Here is a 22759-nt window from a genome sequence, read left to right on the forward strand (position 1 = left end):
ACTAGTTTTATCTAATGTAATCGTTTATAAATTTTAAAGAATAGTTGTGTTATTTTTGAACATAAGATAACCTGCTTATGATGTTTTTGGAGCAGTGGTCGTTGTATCCGACTTGTGTAGATGCTATTTTGAAGTTGTTACCGCAACATCATCATATCATTATCATCATCATCATATCAACATCATCATATCATCATCATCATATCAACATCGTCATATCATCATAATATCATCATCATCATCTTGATAATATCATCATCATATCATCATCGTCATCATATCTTCATAATATCATCATCATTATCATAATATCATCATCATCATATCATCATAGTTATCATATCATCATAATATCATCATCATCATAATATTAGTATCATATCATCATCATCATCATAATATCATTATCATATAATCATCATATCATCATCATCATCATCCTGGTAATATCATCATCATCATCTTGATAATATCATCATCATCATCATCATCATCTTGATAATATCATCATCATCATAATATTAGTATCATATCATCATCATTATCATAATATCATCATCATCATAATATCATTATCATATAATCATCATATCATCATCATCATATCATCATAATATAATCATCATCATACTATTAGTATCATATCATCATCATGATCATAATATCATTATCATATAATCATCATATCATCATCATCATCATAATATCATTATCATATCATCATCTTATCATCATCATCATATCATATCATCATCATCATATCATCATCATAATATCATCATCATATCATCATCATACCATCAACATCATCATATCACCACAATTGAGAATGACCGACATTATTTTTGCAACCTTTGTCATTATACCCCACGTTAATGTTTATACGCGACGGTTAAGGTAGACAATATTTTTCGCATGAAAATTCTTTTCAGAGTGAGTAGGTGGTTTACAGGCTTTTCAGAGATTGTAGATTTCCACGATACCCTTATACGACACGTTAAGGGCTTAACGTAGTGGTTATATACGCGGTATACCTACATACGCCACATTGACGGCTTACCGTGGCGGATCACCCCTGTAAACCATCTATATAACATATAATAAACTACAAGCTCAGTGCAAAACTAGTTAATCCCCCATATCACTACACCCATACAACACGTAGCGGTTATATACGCGGTATACCTACAAACTAGTTATACCCTGCATAACAGTATAGAATATGGTGTTGTCGGTCAGTCTAACTCGGTTGGTCCAATGGATATTGGTGGCTGTGTAGATGCTATTTTGGAGCCTTTATTTAAACACGGGAATGATGAACATGCTTATTGGGCACTGATAGTTCCCAAGAGTGAAATTGAAGGCATGTTGATAACATTCTCGGTCAGCGAGGAGCGACGATTGGTGTGGTACGCCGATTTCGAAGTTGGAGTAGTGGTCGTTGTCTCCGTACTGTGTAGATGCTAATTTGAAGTACTTACCACAACGTCTATGACCTGTCTAATTTGTTTTAAAAATGTTAGCACTATTGTTATTATTATTATTTTTTAGTATGTAAGTAGTTGTTCATTCTCAAGTAATTGTTTATTGTAACACTTTTATTATATTTTGTAATTTAAAGATTAGATTATGATTATAAGACTATCCTCATTCACAAACCAACCAAACCACAATCTTTATTATAAAACTAATATCTATCTCTTCCACTTACCCAACCCAACCCAACCAAACTTTTCACACTCATTAGCAACCCAATCTTAACTATTTTTTGTTAAATAAATATAATTTATAATTGTTTTTTTATTAAAAGTGTCTAGAAATATGAAAAATAATTTCTTTATTTAATAATAAATTATATATATATAATTTTAAAATATTTTTAAAAATTTTATAAACCAATAGAAAGTTGACAAGTATCGGATAATATAGATCATAATAATTAATATTAATTATATATTATATTATATATATTTTTTTCAAACTATGTTCTTAATAAAATTTATACTAGTATGTTCAGAAGAAAAAACTGAACACGGCTATTTTTTAGATAATTTTAAAAACTTATTTATTAAAAGTTATTAGAGAAAAACAATATTAGTGTTAAAACTAATTAGTTGAAAGTAAAAATAAAAGGAAATTATAAAAGAAAACCATAGATGGAGAATAGTTTGCAATATGGTTTGCTACCACAAACGGTTTGGTCTAACTTCTTACAATGTGTAATGGTAATTTTAAATTATTGACAACACCCTAACAATATTACATTCAAAAATTAGCATTTACACAACCAAAATTCTCCCAAATTTCAAATACATTTAAAAGTTATCTAAATTGTTGTTGATATCTGTGAAATGTTCTTCTGAAGGGATTCATCTTTATGCCGCTTCTCGGGTGGTTCTTTTGAATGTCGTATGGAACCCGTCTATTGAAAGACAAACTATTAATCGGTTATACACCAGTAGATGACAGTTGGCACGGCCGAGGAGGAGAAGTATGATAGACAGGTCTTCTCCGTTGGTAGCATTTCAGGTTCCCAGTTTTTCATCAAAAATCACGATGTAAGTTTATGAACCCCATGTGGGTCCATCATTCATGATTTTAATTTTTTTGAGGTGGTTAATAACCTCAACTCTTCCCTCCATCATTCAGTGGAGTCTACAGTACCTGTAATCTGCACCGTTGAGATTTACGACAACCTCAATTAGGCTGCTACACTGGGCCACGACAACCCCCACCCCCGCATGTCAATCCAAAATAGTGTCTAAACAACCAACATTTGGTTTTAATAGTAACCGACTCCATGAGTAAAACATGAAGGTGTTTTGAGCAATTTCGGGATGCTGGGAGAAGCGTCGTCTAGAGAAAACATGGAGAAGTGTTTGATGATAAACATGGAGGAGGGGTGTGTTTTATGATAAAGTATTGTGTTAGAAGAAATAGTGAATCTGAGGGTGTTTTTATAGACAAAATTATTGTCTTTAGAAAAAATGGTGAATCGTAGTGGGTTTTTGTTGACAAAATTTGGGTGTAACCATACGCACATTTAGTGTTCCATGCCGCGTTTATAGACGGGGTGAATTTGCACAATTACAGATTCATATCTTCATGCATGCTTTATCATAATGAGAAAATAAATATCTCGACACTATCCGCCACATAATGCACGTTACGCGGCGTAGTTTAACATGCATGCTTTATCAGATTTTCTAGATCTTCGCATGCGTATTAAGATTTTCTAGATATGCACGTGACCCTTATACGCCGCGGTAAATGCTTACCGTGACGGTGAACACGCTCCCGCTGCAGTGTTTGACAGCCTTTTACAGCCTTTTGGGATTTCGAGTTACCTTTAAACGCACCGTTAAGGTCGTACCGCGGCGTATAGAAGACCCCAGAAACCAATATATAACACGCGATATCTATATGCTCCATACAACAAAAAATCGTTTATCCCCCACCCATACAGCACGGTAATACCTTGCAAAATAATAACAATGGAGCCCGAAAATAGCATCTACACAGCCACGAAAATTTCGGTCTGAAATAACAGGATAATTGTGGCTGTGTGAATGCTATTTTGGAGTCCATTATTATAAATATAGAAAACGGTCTCGTCGGTCTAGGATTTAAGTCCTTCTCACCAATATATTACCCTGGAAACTAATAACGATGGAGCCCGAAAATAGCATCTACACAGCCACGATAAATTCGGTCTGATATAAAGAAGATAATTGTGGCCGTGTGAATGCTATTTTGGAGTACATTATTATTAATATAGAATACAGTCTCGTCAGTCAATTTTACGTGTTGGTCCAGCGGATATTGGTGGCTGTGTAGATGCTATTTTGGAGTCTTTATTAAAATAAATATAAAATGAGGGGGATGAACATGCCTAGAGGGACCCCTTCATAAATCCCAACAGTCCCGAAAATCCCCAAAAGGTTTAAGGGATTTTGGAATTCGGTCAGCAAGGAGTAATGACTGGTGTGTGTCATTACTATTAATCGTTGAACAAAAGGTTGCAGGCGGATTTCTAAATTGAAGCAATTGTCGTTAATGTCCTTGTTGTGTAGATGCTATTTTGGAATTGTTATCGCAATGTCTATGTCACTATTTAATTTGTTTTAAAAATCTTAGGACTAGTTTGTAAGTACTCGCTCGTTCGTTCTAATGTAAATATTACAGTACTGCTTAACTTTTGAATTTCAAAATTGAGACGATATTATATACTGGCTTAACTTTTGACATTGAACGATATCGAAAATGAGACGATATTATAGTACTCGCTTAACTTTTGAATTTCTAATATAAATATAACATTACAGAATAGCATATACATAACAACTATTTGGCACATTTATATTATTTTATCAAATACCAATAGGTCATAAGATTGTAATCCGTCGCTGATAGCATTTCGGTACGGTTACGACTCCACACCCAACTGATTGAACATCTCAACGATGGGTGTTTTATAATACAAATCACCCAACATATATCCCACTTGTAATAGGATGTTGTTATACATATTTTGAAAGACAACTCACGACAACCGTCCTCGTCTTCACTGTCATCAAATCTGAAGTACATAGGTAGAGGGCTATCTACATTTTATACATCTGCATTGATAACAATGAACTTGAAAATAGCATCTACACACCCACCACAATTGAAAATGACCGACGATGATCAATTGATAGGTGAGATAATTTTGATGAAATATTCATCTTTATTTGGATAGTTTCTTTGCTTGAGAGTTATGAATAAAAACATGTTAGAAGTGTTTGGTTTGTTGTGATGGTGAATCTAGGAGGTTCGGGGTTTTATACATGATTTTTTTTAACACATTATACGCTAGGTGTAGTGTTTAACACAGCTGTTCTTGGGCGACTTATTTTGGAATCCTAACAGAGTGAATAATGTTTGTGAATTATACGGGCCGTTAATGACTATACGTGGAGGTTATGGGCGACATTACTATTTGCATGCTTTGTAGTGTATGCAAATCTTTCAGAGTTTGCGGATTTCCACGTGACCTATATACGCAGCGTAATGGACTATACGTTGCGGGTACGGCCGTCATTACTATTTGCATGCTTTATAGAGTGAATAGTCTTTTCAGTGTACGCAGATTTTTCAGAGTTTGTGGATTTCAACGTTACCTATAAACGCAGCGTAATGGGCATACCGTGGCGGTTAAGACGAACATTTCACTTTTCATTTGACAGTTACAAATTTACAATATTTCATTTCTTACTTTTATATTAATACTACTGGTAAGAGAAGAAAATATTATGCATTAAGTTTTTTTTCTCAATGTAACGTTATTCTAAATTTAAATATGAACGACAATGTTTCTACTTACGTCTCGATGTAAATTTAATTCAATACCGAGTTAATACAATGCGCGGCCAAAACACGCCTCAGTTATAATATATTTTTGTTTTCTTTATGAATACCTAAAGAAAAATTTATTTCTGCCTAATTTTCGATAAATTCAAATTTTATTAAAACAACGTCCCGTAATACGTGAAAAATCTTTATTAACCATATGTCTAATCAACGTACCCACCGCAACACGTGGGCTAATGTGTATCAACGTTTACGTCTATGTCCTGTTTAATTTGTTACATTTATCATTATGATACATTATACAAGAACACGTGATGATCGGTTTTGAATGCATAACGGTGATGGGTTTGAAATTTAAAATTACTTAGAACACAATAACAATATTACATTCAAAAAATAGCATTTACACAGTAAATATTACATTTAAAAGTGTTGTTAGCATATACAAAATGTTGTTCTGAAGGAATTCATCTTTATGGGGCTTCTCGGGTGGTTCTTTTAGATGTCATTTGGAACCCGTCTGTCGAACGACAGGCCATTAGCCGGGCTTATCGGCTTGGTCAGAAGAAAGTGGTGTAATTCGCACCAGTTCCTCCTCCGCTGGTAGCATTTCAGGTTCCCTATAGCCTCAACTCTTCCCTCCATCATTCAATGGAGTTTACAGTGCATGTAGTCGGCACAATTAAGTTTTATGACGATGGATAATATTGTTGTTCCATTAGGCCACGACAACCCGTACCCCTGCATGTCACTCCAAAATAGCGTCTACACAACCAACATTTGGTTTTGACAGTAACCGACTCCATGAGTAAAACATGTAGGTGTTTTGAGCAATGTGGGGGTTGTGAGAGAAACGTTGTCAAGAGGAAACATGGTGGAGGGGTTTATGATAAACATGGAGGTGGGATATGTTTGATGATAAAGTATTTTGTTAGAAAACATGGTGAACCTGAGTGGGTTTTTGTAGACAAAATCTGGGTGTCATAACCGCCCCGGTTATGTCTTAACGTGGCGGTTAAAGACGCGGTATATTTGCCCACTTGGCATATTTTAGTGTGATATCATTACCATTATACGCTTCTTTTAGACCTATACATGACGGTTTATGGTCAATTTTGTTTTTATTTTTATTTTTTATTCCCCAGTAATTAGTTTTAAGTCTAATTTTGTTTTTCTCTAATAGCTTTTAAAAATTAAGGTTTTTAAAAAATCTAAAAATACAATGTTGTTCAGTTTTTTTATGAACACAACGGTATAAATTTTAATAAAAATAAAGTTTATAAAAAATAAATATTTTTTTAATATAAAATAAATATTAATAATTATTCTTCGCTATTATTCGACACTTATCAACTTGCTATTAGTTAATAGGATTTTTTTCATAAAGAAATTATTTTTTATATTTCTAGTCACTTTTAACAAAAATACAAGAATTAAAAATTATATTTTATAATAAAAAATAGAGAATGTTGGATTGGTAAGACCACCCGTAATGGCATTTTATATTAAGAACATTACAACAAACTTTAAAATAGCTCAATAAAATGTTATCATTATACTACATTCACATACAACGCCATCTATACAGCTGGTCTGCCATGTGACGACGGTATCTAACACAGGCCGCTTCAACGTCACCTTCTATCAACAGAGATCTGTTTCAAACAAGGTTTTCCATAATCAAGCAAACAAGAACCCCGACATTTGAAACATTACCGTTATCCTGAGGAACATCTACCTCAACCAAACCAACAAACATATCATACTTGATGTGATGACTGGACTTGCTCCAATAGTGAATAGCATCAAGAAACCACCCAAAAAACAAACTTATCATCTCAATGTAGTACGCAACATAACGTCGTTTCTCATTCCTCCATCTCGTGTCGGTCCAATATTGGGTAATTACCAAGGTCCGCATATCAATACGGACAAGGAGCCTATCCGATTCTTGAATCCATAAGGGGAGATAAACGTAATCAACCTCCCAAAATGGAGGTATGGTTCTTTTTCACCAGCCATCTCCCTAACAGCTAACGAGTTCGCATCTTTCATATGATCGTAGAAATCAGGAGGCATCACCGTCCAACGTTGTTCTTCGCTTGGATATTTTAATAGCCTTGACTGTCTAACACGCATCATTCTTACTGTCCACGCTTCAACGTGCTGTCAAATTTCGTGATATAAAAATATTATGTATCAATAATACATGGTGTACATAATTTGTTGTAATTTAATTTAAATAAAAATAATCACTCACAAGAGATGAAAAACACCCGTTGGACTCGAAACCAAGCAACGCACCCCAAAAGTTACGATCTAACGGTTTGGTAATGAAACGAGTATGGCAAAACGGTGCATCCCCATTGTTATAAAAATCAACGGCATCCTTCGACCAACTCCTAGACTTTCGACTTCAATCGCAAATTTCTTTGTTTGTTCGTGGTGTTCGACAGGATATACTTCTTCTGGACCTCCCGAATGAGTACTTGACGACGTGCGAGAAACGTCTAACATAGACGGCCTCCTTACACGCCTTTAAAGTTTTTCCGTCATTCTTGCAGATTTTGGAGCCGGTTGAGAACAGAAAAACCCGGCGTTATTGTTCTCCATATTTCATGATTTTTTGGTGTGTTGGAGGTACTGGTCATGTTGGTTTAATAGTCGGGGTGTTGAAATTATGGTAACATTCTAAACGCCGCGTATAATACTTACTGTAACGTTTCATGTACACCAGACGGGCTTTAAGTTGTACGAGATTCCTGACATGTCGGACACAAATGGACCATAACCGTGGCGTTAAGGCCTTAACGGGGAGGTTAGAGATATTTGTAACTCAATTAAAATCATCAACTCAATCTCCCCAAACCCCAGACAGGGTATGTCACCTTTCTCCCAAACGCATTCATTCCACAAATTTCACCAAAACAACTACCATACGTTTCAAACAAAATCTATGTAGATATTATTTTGAAGAAGATACAACCTATCGAATAATATAAGTCAGGTGGGAAAAGAGCTAACGGTGGCTGTGTAGATGCTATTTTGGACAACTCTGTGCTCGTCTCCCATTGTTCATCAGATACAATGGTCATCAGGGTGGGACAGGGTTTATTTCAATTTGTTTAGTTGGTTTGTTTTTATATTTGCGTAAATAATCCCTCTCAACGATGGTTGTATACCCAATCGTTTTTTTATATCATTGTCAACACGGTGAAAATATCTGAATGTAATAGCTCCATTATATGTGTTACATTAATAAAAAATAATTACATATTGATTTTTAAGTTTATATGACTCGCCAACTTGACATGATTCTAACGTAGGGCTTATACGATTCTCTAACAACAACACATAGAAAACTTAACGTCGCGTATTTACGTATTGCAATTTTCCAGAGTCCTCACATGTTGAAAAATAAGGGACATAAACGCCACGTAGAACAATTACGTGACTCTATTGGTACACCGAGAGGCTTTGGGTACTGAAAGATTCATGTGGGAAAATAATGGAACAAAACCGCTAAGGTAAGAGCTTAACGTGGCGGTCAAAGATATTCCTGCATGTACTAGTACATCGTCAGGCTTTTGGTACACAAAGATTCCTGACATATTGGAAAATATTGTATCAAAACCCCCTCGTTTAGTACTTAACGTGACAGTTAGAGATATTTGTGCCAGCCACAACCACTCAGTTTAAATCATCGTCTCAACCCCCCTCCTCTCTCCCAAACTCATACACCATATTTCATCAAAATAAACTCTGTGTGGATGTTATTTAGAAGAAAATTAAACCCGTCGAACAATCTAAGACGGGTGGGAAAAGAGCTAACGGTGGCTGTATAGATGCTATTTTAGTCAACTCTATGATCGTCTTCCATTGTTCTTCAGATTCTATGGTCATTAGGACGGGACTGGGTTCATATTCGTCACATTAGTTGGCTTCGTTTGTATTTATGTATATAGTCCCTCCCAGTGATACTTGTAAACCAAAAGTTTGTTTATTTGATTTTCAGTTGGTGTTACATTAGTAAAAAATAATGACATATTGATTTTTAATTTAAACGCAACGTGCGTAACATATATGTCTGCGAGACATTGATTTAAATATAAAGTCAATTGGTTAAATCAACAGTAGCATATTCGACTTGCCAACTTGACATGATTCTAACATACTCGTTTATACAATTTCATACAAGGCCCTCCATCCGTAAGCCTCTTCATTTGCAAATCTCTCCCAAGTATATACCGGCAACGGCACCGGGAAATCCCCTTCAAGTTTTATATATATCCAATGAGTATCTGTAACATTAGCAATGGCCAGGACCAGATGGTCACGAAACCGCTTTGGACCCTCTCTCATCAGGAAAAAAGTCTGGCTGCTATGCGGCTCGTGAAGTTTTAAAACGCAATTAAATGCTTGAGCAACCACGTATCCGTGGGCGGGTGGGTAACTGAAACCAACGGTTGCTAGGCGCATCTTGAACTGTTTCGTAAAATTCTAAATGGTTACGGGCCCTCTCAAAAAACTTCGGCTGCTCCGTATTTAATATTGCCCTCCACCAATCTGGGTTCCTATCCATCTCATTCTTCATGGCAACCCTAACATCCCTCCAACTCTTTTGACCCATATCTAAGCCCTCAGCAATTGCCCAAAAACCGTAGTTACCGTCAGGCTTTACGTTAATGATCCTTGAGATGTATTGGTAACTCCAGCTGGGAACAAGGCCCTTATACCTTTTTACTGCTGCGACGTCTTTCGGATCAACCACTAAAGGAAAACCTATAGCAGCTCATGTCTCGTTTTTCTTAGACGACCATTTTGATGGTTTAGGAGGGGGCATCTTAAGCTTTGAATGGTACTGCGACTGCGACCGCGAACGCTCCAAGAATGAAGGGGTTTGCTCAATGTTCTGTGAGGATGAAGGGGTGTACGAGGAAGGGATATACGAGCTATGCCTCGCGGCCTCGATCTTTTTTGATTGCTGGTTTATGTTTGGACGCCTGCGAACGTCCTCCTGTTTCTCTGGCTTTTTTTTATTTGAATTTCCGGAAGAACAGACCAAATCTTCGATAAAAGACTTCTTTTCTGTTTTGGATCTTTACGTATCAAAACCGTCTGTTTAAGCTCTTACATTTCTGCCTCGAAGTCTTGTTCTTCTACTTGTGCGACCACTGGATCGATGTCAAGCTTCCTCCAGAACGGGTCTATCGATTTTAGTGGAATAGGAACACCTTTATTAAGGTGTTGCTCCAACTCACACGCACACGGCAACCCCATAGACATTCGCAACTGGTGTCGACACGTATGTCCGGACTCAATCATCTTTTCAAGCTTTCCATACTTCTTTTCAAGTAGAGTAAGAGCCTTAATCGACACTTTATAATGTAGCATGTAAAAAACCTGAATGTTATGGTATTTCTTCAACTTAATCCGGGATTGTTCAAATGTTGCACCGATTGCAACCTTCTGGGCTTCTATAACCACAAGGGCATAAGCCGCAAGTGCGTGGAGAGTGTTGTTGGCCCCGTTAAGGTGTGTTTTCAGGTTCGCGTGCTGACTCTAAACTCGGTTTGTTGTAGTCTCGCCGAAGTTTAACCGATCGGCCATCCAGCAAGATACAAACTTTTCCTTGTCTCGGTCCAGCCAGCTATGATGGATATAGTCCCATACCTCTGAAAAAGGAAACAAAAACAAACTTATGAAATGTACTACTAGATTAACACTAACTGTATATTTATAATCCGAAGGACTTACTTTCTTTCCCAATATTGCATAACATTTCTTGCAACTTTACGCAGTTATATTCGTAATCATCGAACGTGGGAGACTCACACAAGACCGTCCACAATAGAGCGAAATCTTCTCTTGACTCGCTATCATAGATACCCTTCTACTTTTTCTTTATATTCTCCCGTATGAGCCACCTGCATAGGTTTCTGGTAGCATTCGTGAATCTTGTTTACAAGCATTCATCAGGGCGGAGTCTCTGTCCGTGACTACGACGCGCGGCTCAATAGAATCCTCGAGCATACCTTTGAGGTGCTCGAGGGCCCATGTGAAATCCGTCTAACGTTCCCTAAGTAGAACCGCGTGCGCAATACAGAATGACTTCGACGTCGACGTCACACCAATACACTGCACAAACGGCCACTTGTACATGTTTGTGTTGTACGTCGTGTCAATCAACAACAAATGGGGGAACGCACGCCACATTCTAAACGACGTGTCATGACAAAAGAATACATCCTCCACGCGGTTTGTGGAAGAGTTCTCCTGTATGTAATAAACGAAATCGTTATCATTAAGGAAGTTTTCAAATACCTGCAACCGGTTTTATATGACGTTAATAAATATTTTTAAGTTGCAACAAGTCAAATTCAAAAACGTGAACCTGCATTGGAGTATCGCCAACTCTATTTTCTTTTTTCAACTTCCCTATAAGATTGTGTACGTCCTTGTCAATAACGCAGGTTCCGGGAAACCGTTTGCGTAAGAGTGAAACAATTTTTTGCGTCTTCAAGTCATCCGTGTGTAACCTCGCAACCATATCAACCTTCTAGTTGGACATTCTCCTTAGATACGTGTGACCCTCCTTAAAGAGGAACGGCTCGTGGTTGTGCATCTCGTTTACAACCTGAAGCTTCCAAATATCACCAACACGGCTGTGCCTTCCTTTTAGCTTAAACGGACAGCCCTTCTTTATACTGCCGGTACGCCTGATTATGGCGGTGAGTTTTGGTTCGCCGCTGCGATTGCATCCAAGATCCACGGCGTTTGGCCTAGACCGCTGGACAACAACAACACACCCATGCTCCCGACCTCTTTTCTTCACCCACTCCTCAAGCTCCTCACGGGAAGAAAATAACTGAAACAGTTATAACGTCATATTTAAAACACGTTCAAACTACTAATTACAAAATATTTTAATTTAACAAAACATATGGTGTCGTACGTTATCCGTTTTATATGACACCGTCGCCTCGCGAATGTAATTATCACCATCTTTGTTACCAGAATTATGTCTGCCGTAATCTTCGTCACCAGTCTCTCAAGGGGTTTCAAGAATATGGTCCGGTTCGGGTTGTGACCGATACGAGTCCCCTACTGGTAATGGGTACGAACGTTGACTACAGGAATACGGCTCCTCGGTATTAAACTGATACGAAGGCTGGGCAACGGTATTAAACTGGTACGAAGGCTGGCCAACGTAAGGAGGGTCTTCTGATAAATGGTATGACGGCTGATCATAATCATGTTCGGGCTGTGACCAATACGAACTGCTGCTAGGCGCCACATCCCAATGCGGATGGTCGTGCACAAAATATTCCTAACAAAATATATTGTTAACAAATCTAATTTCAAAAATGATTGACAACGGGTAAAACAAAAACATGTGACAATACCTGGTTCAAATTTGGTAACGCCGCCTCCACGTCATAGTCTACAAACCCCGCCGGTTGATTCAAATCCGGAATACTTGATTCCTCGTTTGTCCTCGGCGGGCTTGGAAAATAACCATCGAACAGCCACGACATTTTTTGAGTTGGGGTTTTGGACACTTTGTATATTCATATATGCATGTTTGTGCTAAAATATACCACAAGATTTTCTGGCTGAATAATTGATATATGCATATACGCCACGTTAATCTCTCAACGTGGCGTATAAGTGGTCAACGACAGTCTACTCCAATCAAATCATCGGACGACATCGACGTCGTCGATCAAATCAGTCGCATCAAATAAAACGCCACGGTAAGGGCTATACGCGGGGTTTGGTCTGGTGTGCAGTGTGGTTAGCAACACCCTTTAAAATATAACAAAGGTATTTTAGTCTCTCACTTCATTTATCTTTCTTCAATTATTAGGCAATCATGATTTTATTTCTCTTTAATTATTAACTTTTTTTCAAAGTTATTAATTTAAATTATTAAATAGATAACTTGAATAACAAAAATCAACAAATTTAAAAAAAAAAATCAGATAATTTGTAGCACATTAAGTAAGTTTGTTAAACTTTTTTATTAGATGATATAGGTTTTAAATTTTTAAACAAAATATAAACGTTGCCCTTTATGAGATCAACTTGGTTCTCCTTTTATTGTTCGGTATTTATTATTTTACAAATAAGTGGCTTTATATTTTTATTTTTTTTTTACATTTTTTGTGCCTTTTGACTATGAAGCATACTTGTTTTAAGTAAACTTTACTTTTTGATTGAATATATTATTTTTTTCCTTTTTTAAGAATTGTAGGATTTATCAAGTTATATATATATATATATAATATAATATAAACGAAAACATAAAAATTCTACGTATCGCGATGTGGTCGCTCCCTTTTTTTTTTGAGTAACCAGATTTGCTTGATTTTTAAATGGAAGCTTCTTATGCATTTGACCCGAATTCATGGGTATGGGTCTTACCAAACCCAGATATTCCTTAAACAGGTTATAACATCTCATCAAATTAAAAATTATTCTCACCCAATTATTGATGTCAAAATCCTATAAAATAGGATATACTAAAAAATTATATCTTATTTATTTTAAAAAAGATATATATATATATTATTTAAACTAAAATACCAATTTTATAGTAAAAAAAGTAAACGGGTCTTGGGTCTCATCAAACCATAAGTATATTATTAACTTTCATAAATATTATTTATAATTAAAAAATCAAATTTATAGTAAAAGAAATAAAGGGGTTTTGTGTCTCATCAAAACCATATAGTTTTTAAACCGGGTTATAACATTTCATTTATGTATAACAATTTATCATCAAACAATAAGTATTTTATTAACTTTCATACAATAAAAAAAATATAAATTCAAAAAAAATAAATATTAGAACAAATAGTATAAAACAACCCTCGTTGTGGTCACTCCCCATTATTTTGGAGTCACCAGATTTGCTTGATTTTTAAATGGAGGCTTCTCATGCATTTAACCTGAATTCATGGGTATGGGTCTTACCAAACCCAGATATTCCTTAAACGGGTTATAATATCTCATTAAATTAAAAATTATTCTCACCAAATTATTGATGTAAAAATCCTATAAAATAGGATATACTAAAAATTAATATCTTATTTATTTTAAAAAAGATATAAATATATTATTTAAATTAAAAAAACCAATTTTATAGTAAAAAAAAATAAACGGGTTTTGGGTCTCATCAAACCATAATTATATTATTAACTTTCATAAATATTATTTATAATTAAAAAACCAATTTTATAGTAAAAGAAATAAACGGGTCTTGGGTCTTATCAAAACCATATAACTTTTAAATAGGGTTATAACATCTGATTTATTTGTGAAACAATTTATCACCAAACCATAAGTATATTATTAACTTTCATACAATAAAAATATATAAATTCAAAAATAAATAAATATTAGAACAAATAATATAAAACAACCCCCGTAATACGAGGGATAAAAACTAGTATATATATAAGGGTTTAAATAAAAAACAATTATTTTGTGAGAAGTGTAAGAAGGCTTTAAAATAAAGCACACCACCTAAATAAGATATCATACCATGTAAATAAACTATACAATTTTTAAAAACTACTAATCTCAACCACTAGATCCTAGATCCAATGGTCTACATCTATTCTTGTGCTTCTCACAAAACTATTGTTTTTTATAGTTTTGTGAGAAGCACAAGAATAGATGTAGACCATTGGATCTAGGATCTAGTTGTTGAGATTGGTAGTTTCTAAACGTTGTATAGTTTCCTATTACATGGTATAGTGTCTTATTTAGGTGGTGTATTTTATTTTAAAGTCTTCTCACATTTATCAAAAAACAATTGTTTTTTATTTGAACATTTATATGTATGTATATGTATATATATACTTTCTTACAATTTAATATAAATTCAAATAGTTAATTTAGGTGTTTGGAGATGGATGTGTAGGTCTAAGTAGATCTTCTCTTTTTATGTATTCAGATATAATTTTATGTTTGCATGTTCACATTTTTTAATTGATATAAACTGAAAAAATAATAATAGATACATAATTTTTGATTATTTCTAATTACTCAACTAAATTTCATTATAAAATATATAGAGTACATATGATGGTTATTTCGCTTTTGGTTCATTCAATATTGTGATATGATATTACATTTGAGGCTCAATTTAGGTAACTTGAGTAATTTTTGTATTTTGTGTAATATATATTGTGTGTTGTGTAATTTATGTATCTTGTATAGTATACATAATTGGTAATTTATGTAATTTTTGTGTGGTTGGGTAATTTGTGTAACCGTTGTAGATCCAATTTAGGTAATATATGTACTTGATTTAATTTATGTAATTTGTGTAGTTTGGGTAAATTATGTGTTTGTGTGTGTTATTCCGTACATGTGTAGTTTGTGTAATTTGGGTATGTAATTTTGTGTTATTTTGGTTGGATAATTTGTGTAATTGGTATTTTATTTTTTGTTTGTACACTTTAGGTAATTATGTTTAATAAATAAATGTGTATTAAATAAGGAAGATATGAACATGTTAGCATTTATATTTTTCTAATTATAATATCATTTATTTAAAGATTGTCATTTAAAAAAACTGAATTTATTAACGGTTAAAAAAATTAGTATTTTTATAATCATAACAAGTTTTTATGTATTTGATAAAAAGCAAATCTGGTTTATATATATATGTATATATATATATATATATATATATATAATATATCTATAATATATATAAACGAAAACATAAAATCCTATGTGTCGCGATGTGGTCGCTCTCCCTTTTTTTGGAGTCACCAGATTTGCTTGATTTTTAAATGGAGGCTTCTCATACATTTGACCCAAATTCACGGGTATGGGTCTCATCAAACTCAAATATTTCTTAAACGGGTTATAACATATATATAATATATATATATAAACGAAAACATAAAAATCCTACGTGTCGCGATGTGGTCGCTCCCCCTTTTTTTGGAATCACCAGGTTTGCTTGATTTTTAAATGAAGGCTTCTCATGCATTTGACCCGAATTCATGGGTATGGGTCTTACCAAACCCAAATATTTCTTAAATGGGTTATACTCATTAAATAAAAAATTATTTTAACCAAATTATTGATGTAAAAAATCCTATAAAATAGGATATACTAAAAACTAATATATTATTTATTTTAAAAAAAAGATATATATATTAGTTAAATTTAAAAATCAATTTTAGAGTAAAAAAAAAATAAACGGGTGTTGGGTCTCATCAAACCATAAGTATATTATTAACTTTCATATATATTATTTATAATTAAAAAATTAATTTTATAGTAAAAGAAATAAACGGGTCTTGGGTCTCATCAAAACCATATATCTTTTAAACAGGGTTATAATATTTCATTTATTTGTGAAACAATTTATTATCAAACCATAAATATATTATTAACTTTCATACAATAAAAAAAATATAAATTCAAAAAATATATAAATATTTTTAAACAAATAAAATAAGACAACCCCCATAATACGGGGGATAAAAACTAATATATATATATATATATATATATATATATATTAGCAACGTTTAGTCTCATTAATAAATTTAAGAAAGTTGTTATATACAAAATATATAATATAAAAGATGCAATACTTTAATGATAAAAGAAAATTTAAATTTCATTTAAAAAAATCAAATCGTAAAACAAATGTCACACAAAAATCACCTAAAAGCCGCCACAACTACCAATTGACTCACCACCAACCAACCAACATCAGTTGAGTACCACCAACCGATTCTGACGATGGTTCTGAGGTTCTGACAACCTTAATAATTGAAGCTTTTACTAGAAAAATGTTAGTAAATGTCATATCTAATGTTACAAATATGTTTAGAACGAAAATGTTAAATTTCCCCTAATTTAATATATAGTGTGATTAATAAAAACCAATACATTAAAATAAAATTATTTAATGAAATTACTTTTTCCATAATAATGATAAACCAAAAACAACTAGGCACGTATTAAACTAGTGATTAACATAAATAGCCACAGTACCACATCAAATCAAATATAGAAATCACCCAAATTCCCAAACCGTAAAATTCCCACATGTGACGTAGTACTACTTCTTTCAGACATCAATTACACAAGACTAGTAGTAGACCACCGCCAAACGTATTCCCAAGCACCATCAACCCCCTAACCAACCACATCTCGCCACGTCACCCCCCCAATCCTCATCTACAAATCCCATTAGTTATCACTACCACGTACCCTACGTCCCATCACACCCGATCCCTCCCTTGTGCACACGTGTTACGGTAATGTGACACCAGTACTTCCCACCATCTCCTCTACATATCATCATCATCTTCTTCTTCTTCTTAACAATAATGATAATATTATTATTATTCTCTCTCAATTCAACACACATAAACAGTACACCTTCATCTGGACCAGCTATGGCGGGTAGGAAGCGAAGGAAACTCAGATTGTAAGCTTTCTTCAACCAATTTTATGTCAATTGATTTCAAATTTGATTAGGGTTTTTGGGTTTTAGGGTTTATAGATGTGAGATCTGTGTCTGATTTTGCAATTCAGCTACTGGGTATGCTCAATTTGGGCGAAATTGGTTTCCAATTTGAGTAATTGAAAGCTAATCTGACTTGAATGTGTTTTTTGATGGTGATGATTTTGATTGGTTTATTGAGTTGTTGTTGTTATGAAGAATTGAAGATTGCCCAGTGTGGGTTTTAGGGTTTTATAGTAAAGATTTGATTTTTAGGGGTTTGATCTGAGTTGGTTTTGATTGGACTTGTAGCAAGATTTGGTTTGTATTTTGTAGCAGAATTCAAGGGTTTCTTAGTGGGTTGTGTTTGATGTATGCAAATGTAGGTTCTTGATTTGTCAAAATTCAAGACTTTTTCTCGACATCTTTGTTTACTTCCTAAAAAGTGAGTCATGGCTCTGATTTGAACGCGCTGCAGTGAATTCTATATGTATAAATGTACGTTCTTGATTTGTCCAAATTCAAGACTTGTTTCTCAAAATGTTGTTTTACCCCTTAAAGGTGAGTTATGATTTGTTTGAATGTAGGTTCTTGATATGCCAAAATTCAAGAATCGTTTCTCAAAATTTTGTTTTTTTCCCTAAAAAGTGAGTCATGGTTCTGATTTTAACACGCCCCAAGGTATAAATGTAGGCTCTTGATTTGTCAAAACTCAAGACTTGTTTCTCAAAATCTTGCTTTTCCCCTATAAAGTGAGCCATGGTTCTGATATGAAGGCGCCCAGGTTAATTATAAATGTATAATTTAGGTTCTTGATTTGTCAAAATTCAAGACTTGTTTCTCAAAATATTGTTTTTTCCCCGGAAAGGTGAGTCATGATTTATTTTGAATGTCCCCCATTCAATCTATAAATGTATTATGTAGGTTCTTAATTTGTTAAAAGTATAAGACTTGCAAGTCTTTCAAAATATTTTTGTGTCCTTTAAAAAGTTAAAAGTAAGTCATGTTTCCGTATTGAACACGCCCCCAACAAAATTAGTGCACCGTATCACCAATGTTCCTCTTTTGACTCTTATGATTTTGCGTTTGTAGGTTGTCGGAAACAATTAAAGATGATAAACGATTGGCAATGAGATCGTCAATGAGAGAAGATAACGAGGAGGAGCATCACGAGTCATGGTCAGTCCTTCCGGTAGAACTTTTGGAAATAATAATATCTCACTTAACTTTAAAAGACAACATCCGCACCTCTTCGGTTTGCAAAAGATGGCTTTCGGTCGCTCTATCGGTCAGAAAAGTCAACAAACCACCATGGCTCATGTACTTCCCAAAACTCGGTCGGGTTTTCGAATTTTACGACCCGTCACAACGAAAAACATACTCTCTGGAGTTACCCGAGTTGCATGGGTGTAGAATTTGTTACAATAAAGACGGCTGGTTATTGCTATACAAGCCAAGAACGCAGCGTGTTCTATTCTTTAACCCGTTCACAGCGGGAAATGATTAAACTACCAAGATTTGAAATGACCTACCAAATAGTGGCATTTTCAACTTCACCAAAGTCACCCGACTGTATTATTTTTACAGTTAGACACGTGAGTCCAACCGTTGTTGCTATAAGCACGTGTCACCCCGGGTGCAACTGAGTGGACCACGGTCAACTACCATAACCGGTTGCCATTTGTTAGTAGTATTTGGAATAAGCTTGTTTTCTGTAACGGGCTTTTTTATTGTTTGAGTTTAACGGGTTGGTTGGGTGTTTATGATCCGGTGGAGCACACGTGGAGTATCCGTATTGTGCCACCGCCTCGGTGTCCAGATAACTTTTTTGTGAAAAACTGGTGGAAAGGGAAGTTTATGGCTGAGCATAAAGGGGATATTTTTGTTATATACACTTGTTATAGTGAAAACCCGATTATTTATAAGTTAGATCAAGTGAATAAAGAGTGGGTTGAAATGAAAACGCTCGAGGGTGTGACTTTATTCGCGAGTTTTTTGTCGTCACATGCGAGAACCGATCTTCTTGGAGTGATGAGAAATAGTGTTTATTTCTCTAAAGTTCGGTTTTATGGAAAACGGTGTATATCGTACTCGCTTGACCAAAAACGATATTACCCTCGGAAACAATGTCATGATTGGGGCGAACAAGATCCGTTTGAGAGTATTTGGGTCGAACCGCCTGATGATCTTTCAAGCTTCAGCTGGGAAAGCTAGTGGTAATTTGCTACTTTTATTTCTCCATTGTCCTGATTTCTATTTAATGCTGTTAAGTTTATTCGTCAAGACATATTTTTCTTTATATATGGTTAAACCCGTGTTTATTTGTTGTTTGCAGCGTTTCGTGTTGATGTTCTGAGCCACATGAAGCAACTATGAATAAGTAGTCCTTTGGCAAATGTAAACCTGAATAAGTAAGTAGGATGGAAGTAATCTCAGCATTCATGTATATTAGAAATTATGCTTAAACTGGAGCAGAGCAGCCCCAAAGCAAGACTGCAGCTTCCAAAATGGTTCATAATGCTGAGTAGTAGCAGAAGATTAGATAGCTATATGGTTATATAAAACTTGTTTGATGTACCCAGTTTTGATCAATTAATTGATGCATGCTGATTTTGGTGCCAAATCTATACCATTTGCATCTTTGTTAACTGGAGAACTTGTTAGTAATTTGAATTTGTACTATGCTTAGTTTAGTTTGATAAAAGTTGAAACCAACTATTCGGTTTACCACACCTGTTCTCTTTTTGTGTTTTTTGCAAGAAACCGGTTGACAAATGACTTGTTTAATCATGTCAAAATCATCACTAAACAAGACTAGTATATTAACACAAAAGGTGCACAATGTAAAACATTAAATTTACTGAACCAAATGTCACAATACTAAAGCCCAATAAAATACTTAAGAGGATAAAATCAACATAAGGGGAGCGACATAACATTCATCTCTTCTGATCCAAGCTGTTGAACACCATAGGGTCCTCAGATAAACAAATGCCTGTACTCTCCATTAGCAAGTTGGCAAAGCTGGTTGAAGTTACTTGTATCTGTAATGTCAATATACAAACAAAAATAAATACACAATTAACTGCAAAAGTGCTTTCAAGATATCAAAAAACAATCAAAAAGTAAAATACAATGAGTGCAAAAGAATGTTGAACAGATCATAAAACAATCATCAGAATACATCATGAAAGTTTATTTTGCTTTACTGCAGCTCAAATAACACAATGTGGGTGGGTACTTGAAATTATTAGCATCCCATTATTGTCATGTTAATTTTTAAAGCCAAATTTTAATGCAAGACGCCTGGTCCATGAAAATGTCACATTTTGGGATGTCCAAGAAGAAACATTTTGCAAAATCATAGACCATAGTATCCATGATTTACCACTCATGTGGGGCAGTGTGACCGAATTCTGTGACTCAGCCTGTTTAATTCATTGCAGCAACAAGAATAATAGATGTCTTTGGTTTTAGTTGGTACTCCTAGGTTTAGAAATTGAAACAAAACAACCAACTAAAACCAGAAAAACTGATGACTGGTACTTCGCAACTTCTTACGAATGCTTATTTTTTTAAGAGTTAAACAAGAAACTTATATAAGATGGTGTATGGTCTATATAAGAATGACAACATTGCAAATTTCCAATAGCACGCATAAAATTCATCTTTTATGCATTGGCGGATCCAGCATGACTCATTTGGAACTACCATTTCAATTAAATGCTAAATAAAAATCATATTTATTAATGCATGACTCATTTGGAACTACCATTTCAAGAAACAAGAGTTTAATCTTTGAGCAAAAGGCGTACCAAATGAATCACCAAAGTTGGTCACTATCTCTGCATGAATGGACTGTGCACTGTCAGCAACACCTATTACTTCAACAAAAGTAGTAAGAGGAGCTGGCATTTGGCCCTTCACCACAATTTGCTTTTCATCCGTTGATCTCCCGGTCAAACCATTAGCTTCAGGCCGCACTACCTGAATCACTGTCCGCACTCGTTGACCCACGTAACTGCGAAGAAGGTCACCGTTCACAAGGACAGCGGGGCTTGAAGTATCCATCTCCTAAACACGTATTAAAGTTCATCAATTTACAAACCAACATTCTTAGAACAACAAATAAAACACTACATAGCAAAAACCCACAGAGGACTTTAATCAAACAGGTGGTGTGCACAAATATAAGACAAACCATGGTACCAATTTCTCCTAAAAATCAATAATAAACAAAACTATAACCAGTATGTTTTCATTAACCCTGACATACAACAAAAAGACTATAAACAATTGAGTAAAAAAAGATTATTAACATATCATTAGTAAAAACAATAACCTAAAACAAGAAATAAAACAACTACAAGGCAAAAATATACAGAAGAATTTCATCAAACAGGTGGTGTGCATACAGATAAAGTGAACTTTCATACCAATTTCTTCAAAAGATCAACAAAAAACATGACCATAACCAATATGATTTCATTGCTATCCAACAGAATCATTAAAAGTAAGTGATTAAAGAAAGATTATCAACAGATCTAAGTACAAAGCAAAGAAATAAATTTATAACACGTTAACAAATATATTCGTAGCACACACCTGAAGTTGTGCGTTGCGAATTTTGCAGAGAGGTGATCGGAAATAACCAGGAAGGAAGTCAAGCAAAGCAGGTTGAGATTTATATTTATAAAAAAGGGTTTGTTTTATATATTTAGGGCTCTATAGTCATATGGGCGGTAAAACTTCCCGCCAACCCGTAACTAGAGTGGATTGGACTCGGTCACCTTTATAATAACCGACCCGGTTAGCAAGTCTTAGGTTTGTGAACTCTTTTATAAGTGAGCCAGCCTGTGTCGAAAGATATCGAAACCAAAAAGAAATGAAAGTATAAATTGGTTTTGTGCTTGATTTTAG

The 22759-nt window shown here is 34.6% G+C and overlaps 1 protein-coding gene and 1 pseudogene across 3 annotated transcripts; one reads left to right on the forward strand and one right to left on the reverse strand.

Annotated features, from left to right (window-relative positions):
* Positions 1–17763: 17763 nt before the first annotated feature.
* LOC143599065 (F-box/kelch-repeat protein At1g57790-like) lies at positions 17764–20562 on the forward strand (annotated as a pseudogene). Its single transcript, XR_013147230.1, has 3 exons — positions 17764–17824; positions 18932–20055; positions 20175–20562. The product of XR_013147230.1 is annotated as an F-box/kelch-repeat protein At1g57790-like (transcript).
* Positions 20563–20728: 166 nt separating this feature from the next.
* LOC143599066 (replication protein A 14 kDa subunit B-like) lies at positions 20729–22479 on the reverse strand. 2 transcript variants are annotated; one of them, XM_077077122.1, is made up of 3 exons: positions 22445–22479; positions 21655–21910; positions 20729–20883 (listed from the first exon to the last, which is right to left on the reverse strand). In XM_077077122.1, the coding sequence occupies exons 2-3, from the start codon at positions 21908–21910 to the stop codon at positions 20819–20821; spliced, it is 321 nt and encodes a 106-aa protein (XP_076933237.1). In that variant the 5' UTR covers positions 22445–22479; the 3' UTR covers positions 20729–20818. The 2 variants fall into 2 exon arrangements, with proteins under 2 accessions (XP_076933237.1, XP_076933236.1); XM_077077121.1 differs by having other exon boundaries at positions 21655–21913.
* Between the last annotated feature and the right edge of the window lie 280 nt (positions 22480–22759).

Source organism: Bidens hawaiensis, unplaced genomic scaffold, assembly GCF_021521415.1.
Source record: "Bidens hawaiensis isolate Kalapana, Puna unplaced genomic scaffold, B.hawaiensis_p1.1 tig00051455_1, whole genome shotgun sequence".
NCBI lineage: Eukaryota > Viridiplantae > Streptophyta > Magnoliopsida > Asterales > Asteraceae > Bidens > Bidens hawaiensis.

What these genes read in the sequence shown, in the direction of transcription:
- LOC143599066 (XM_077077122.1), bottom strand. Translation starts at nt 21,910, where the DNA reads ATGGATACTTCAAGCCCCGCTGTCCTTGTGAACGGTGACCTTCTTCGC. An exon ending in CAACTTTGGTGATTCATTTG is followed by an intron (nt 20,884 to 21,654) that starts GTACGCCTTTTG and finishes TTGACATTACAG; the next exon opens with ATACAAGTAACTTCAACCAG.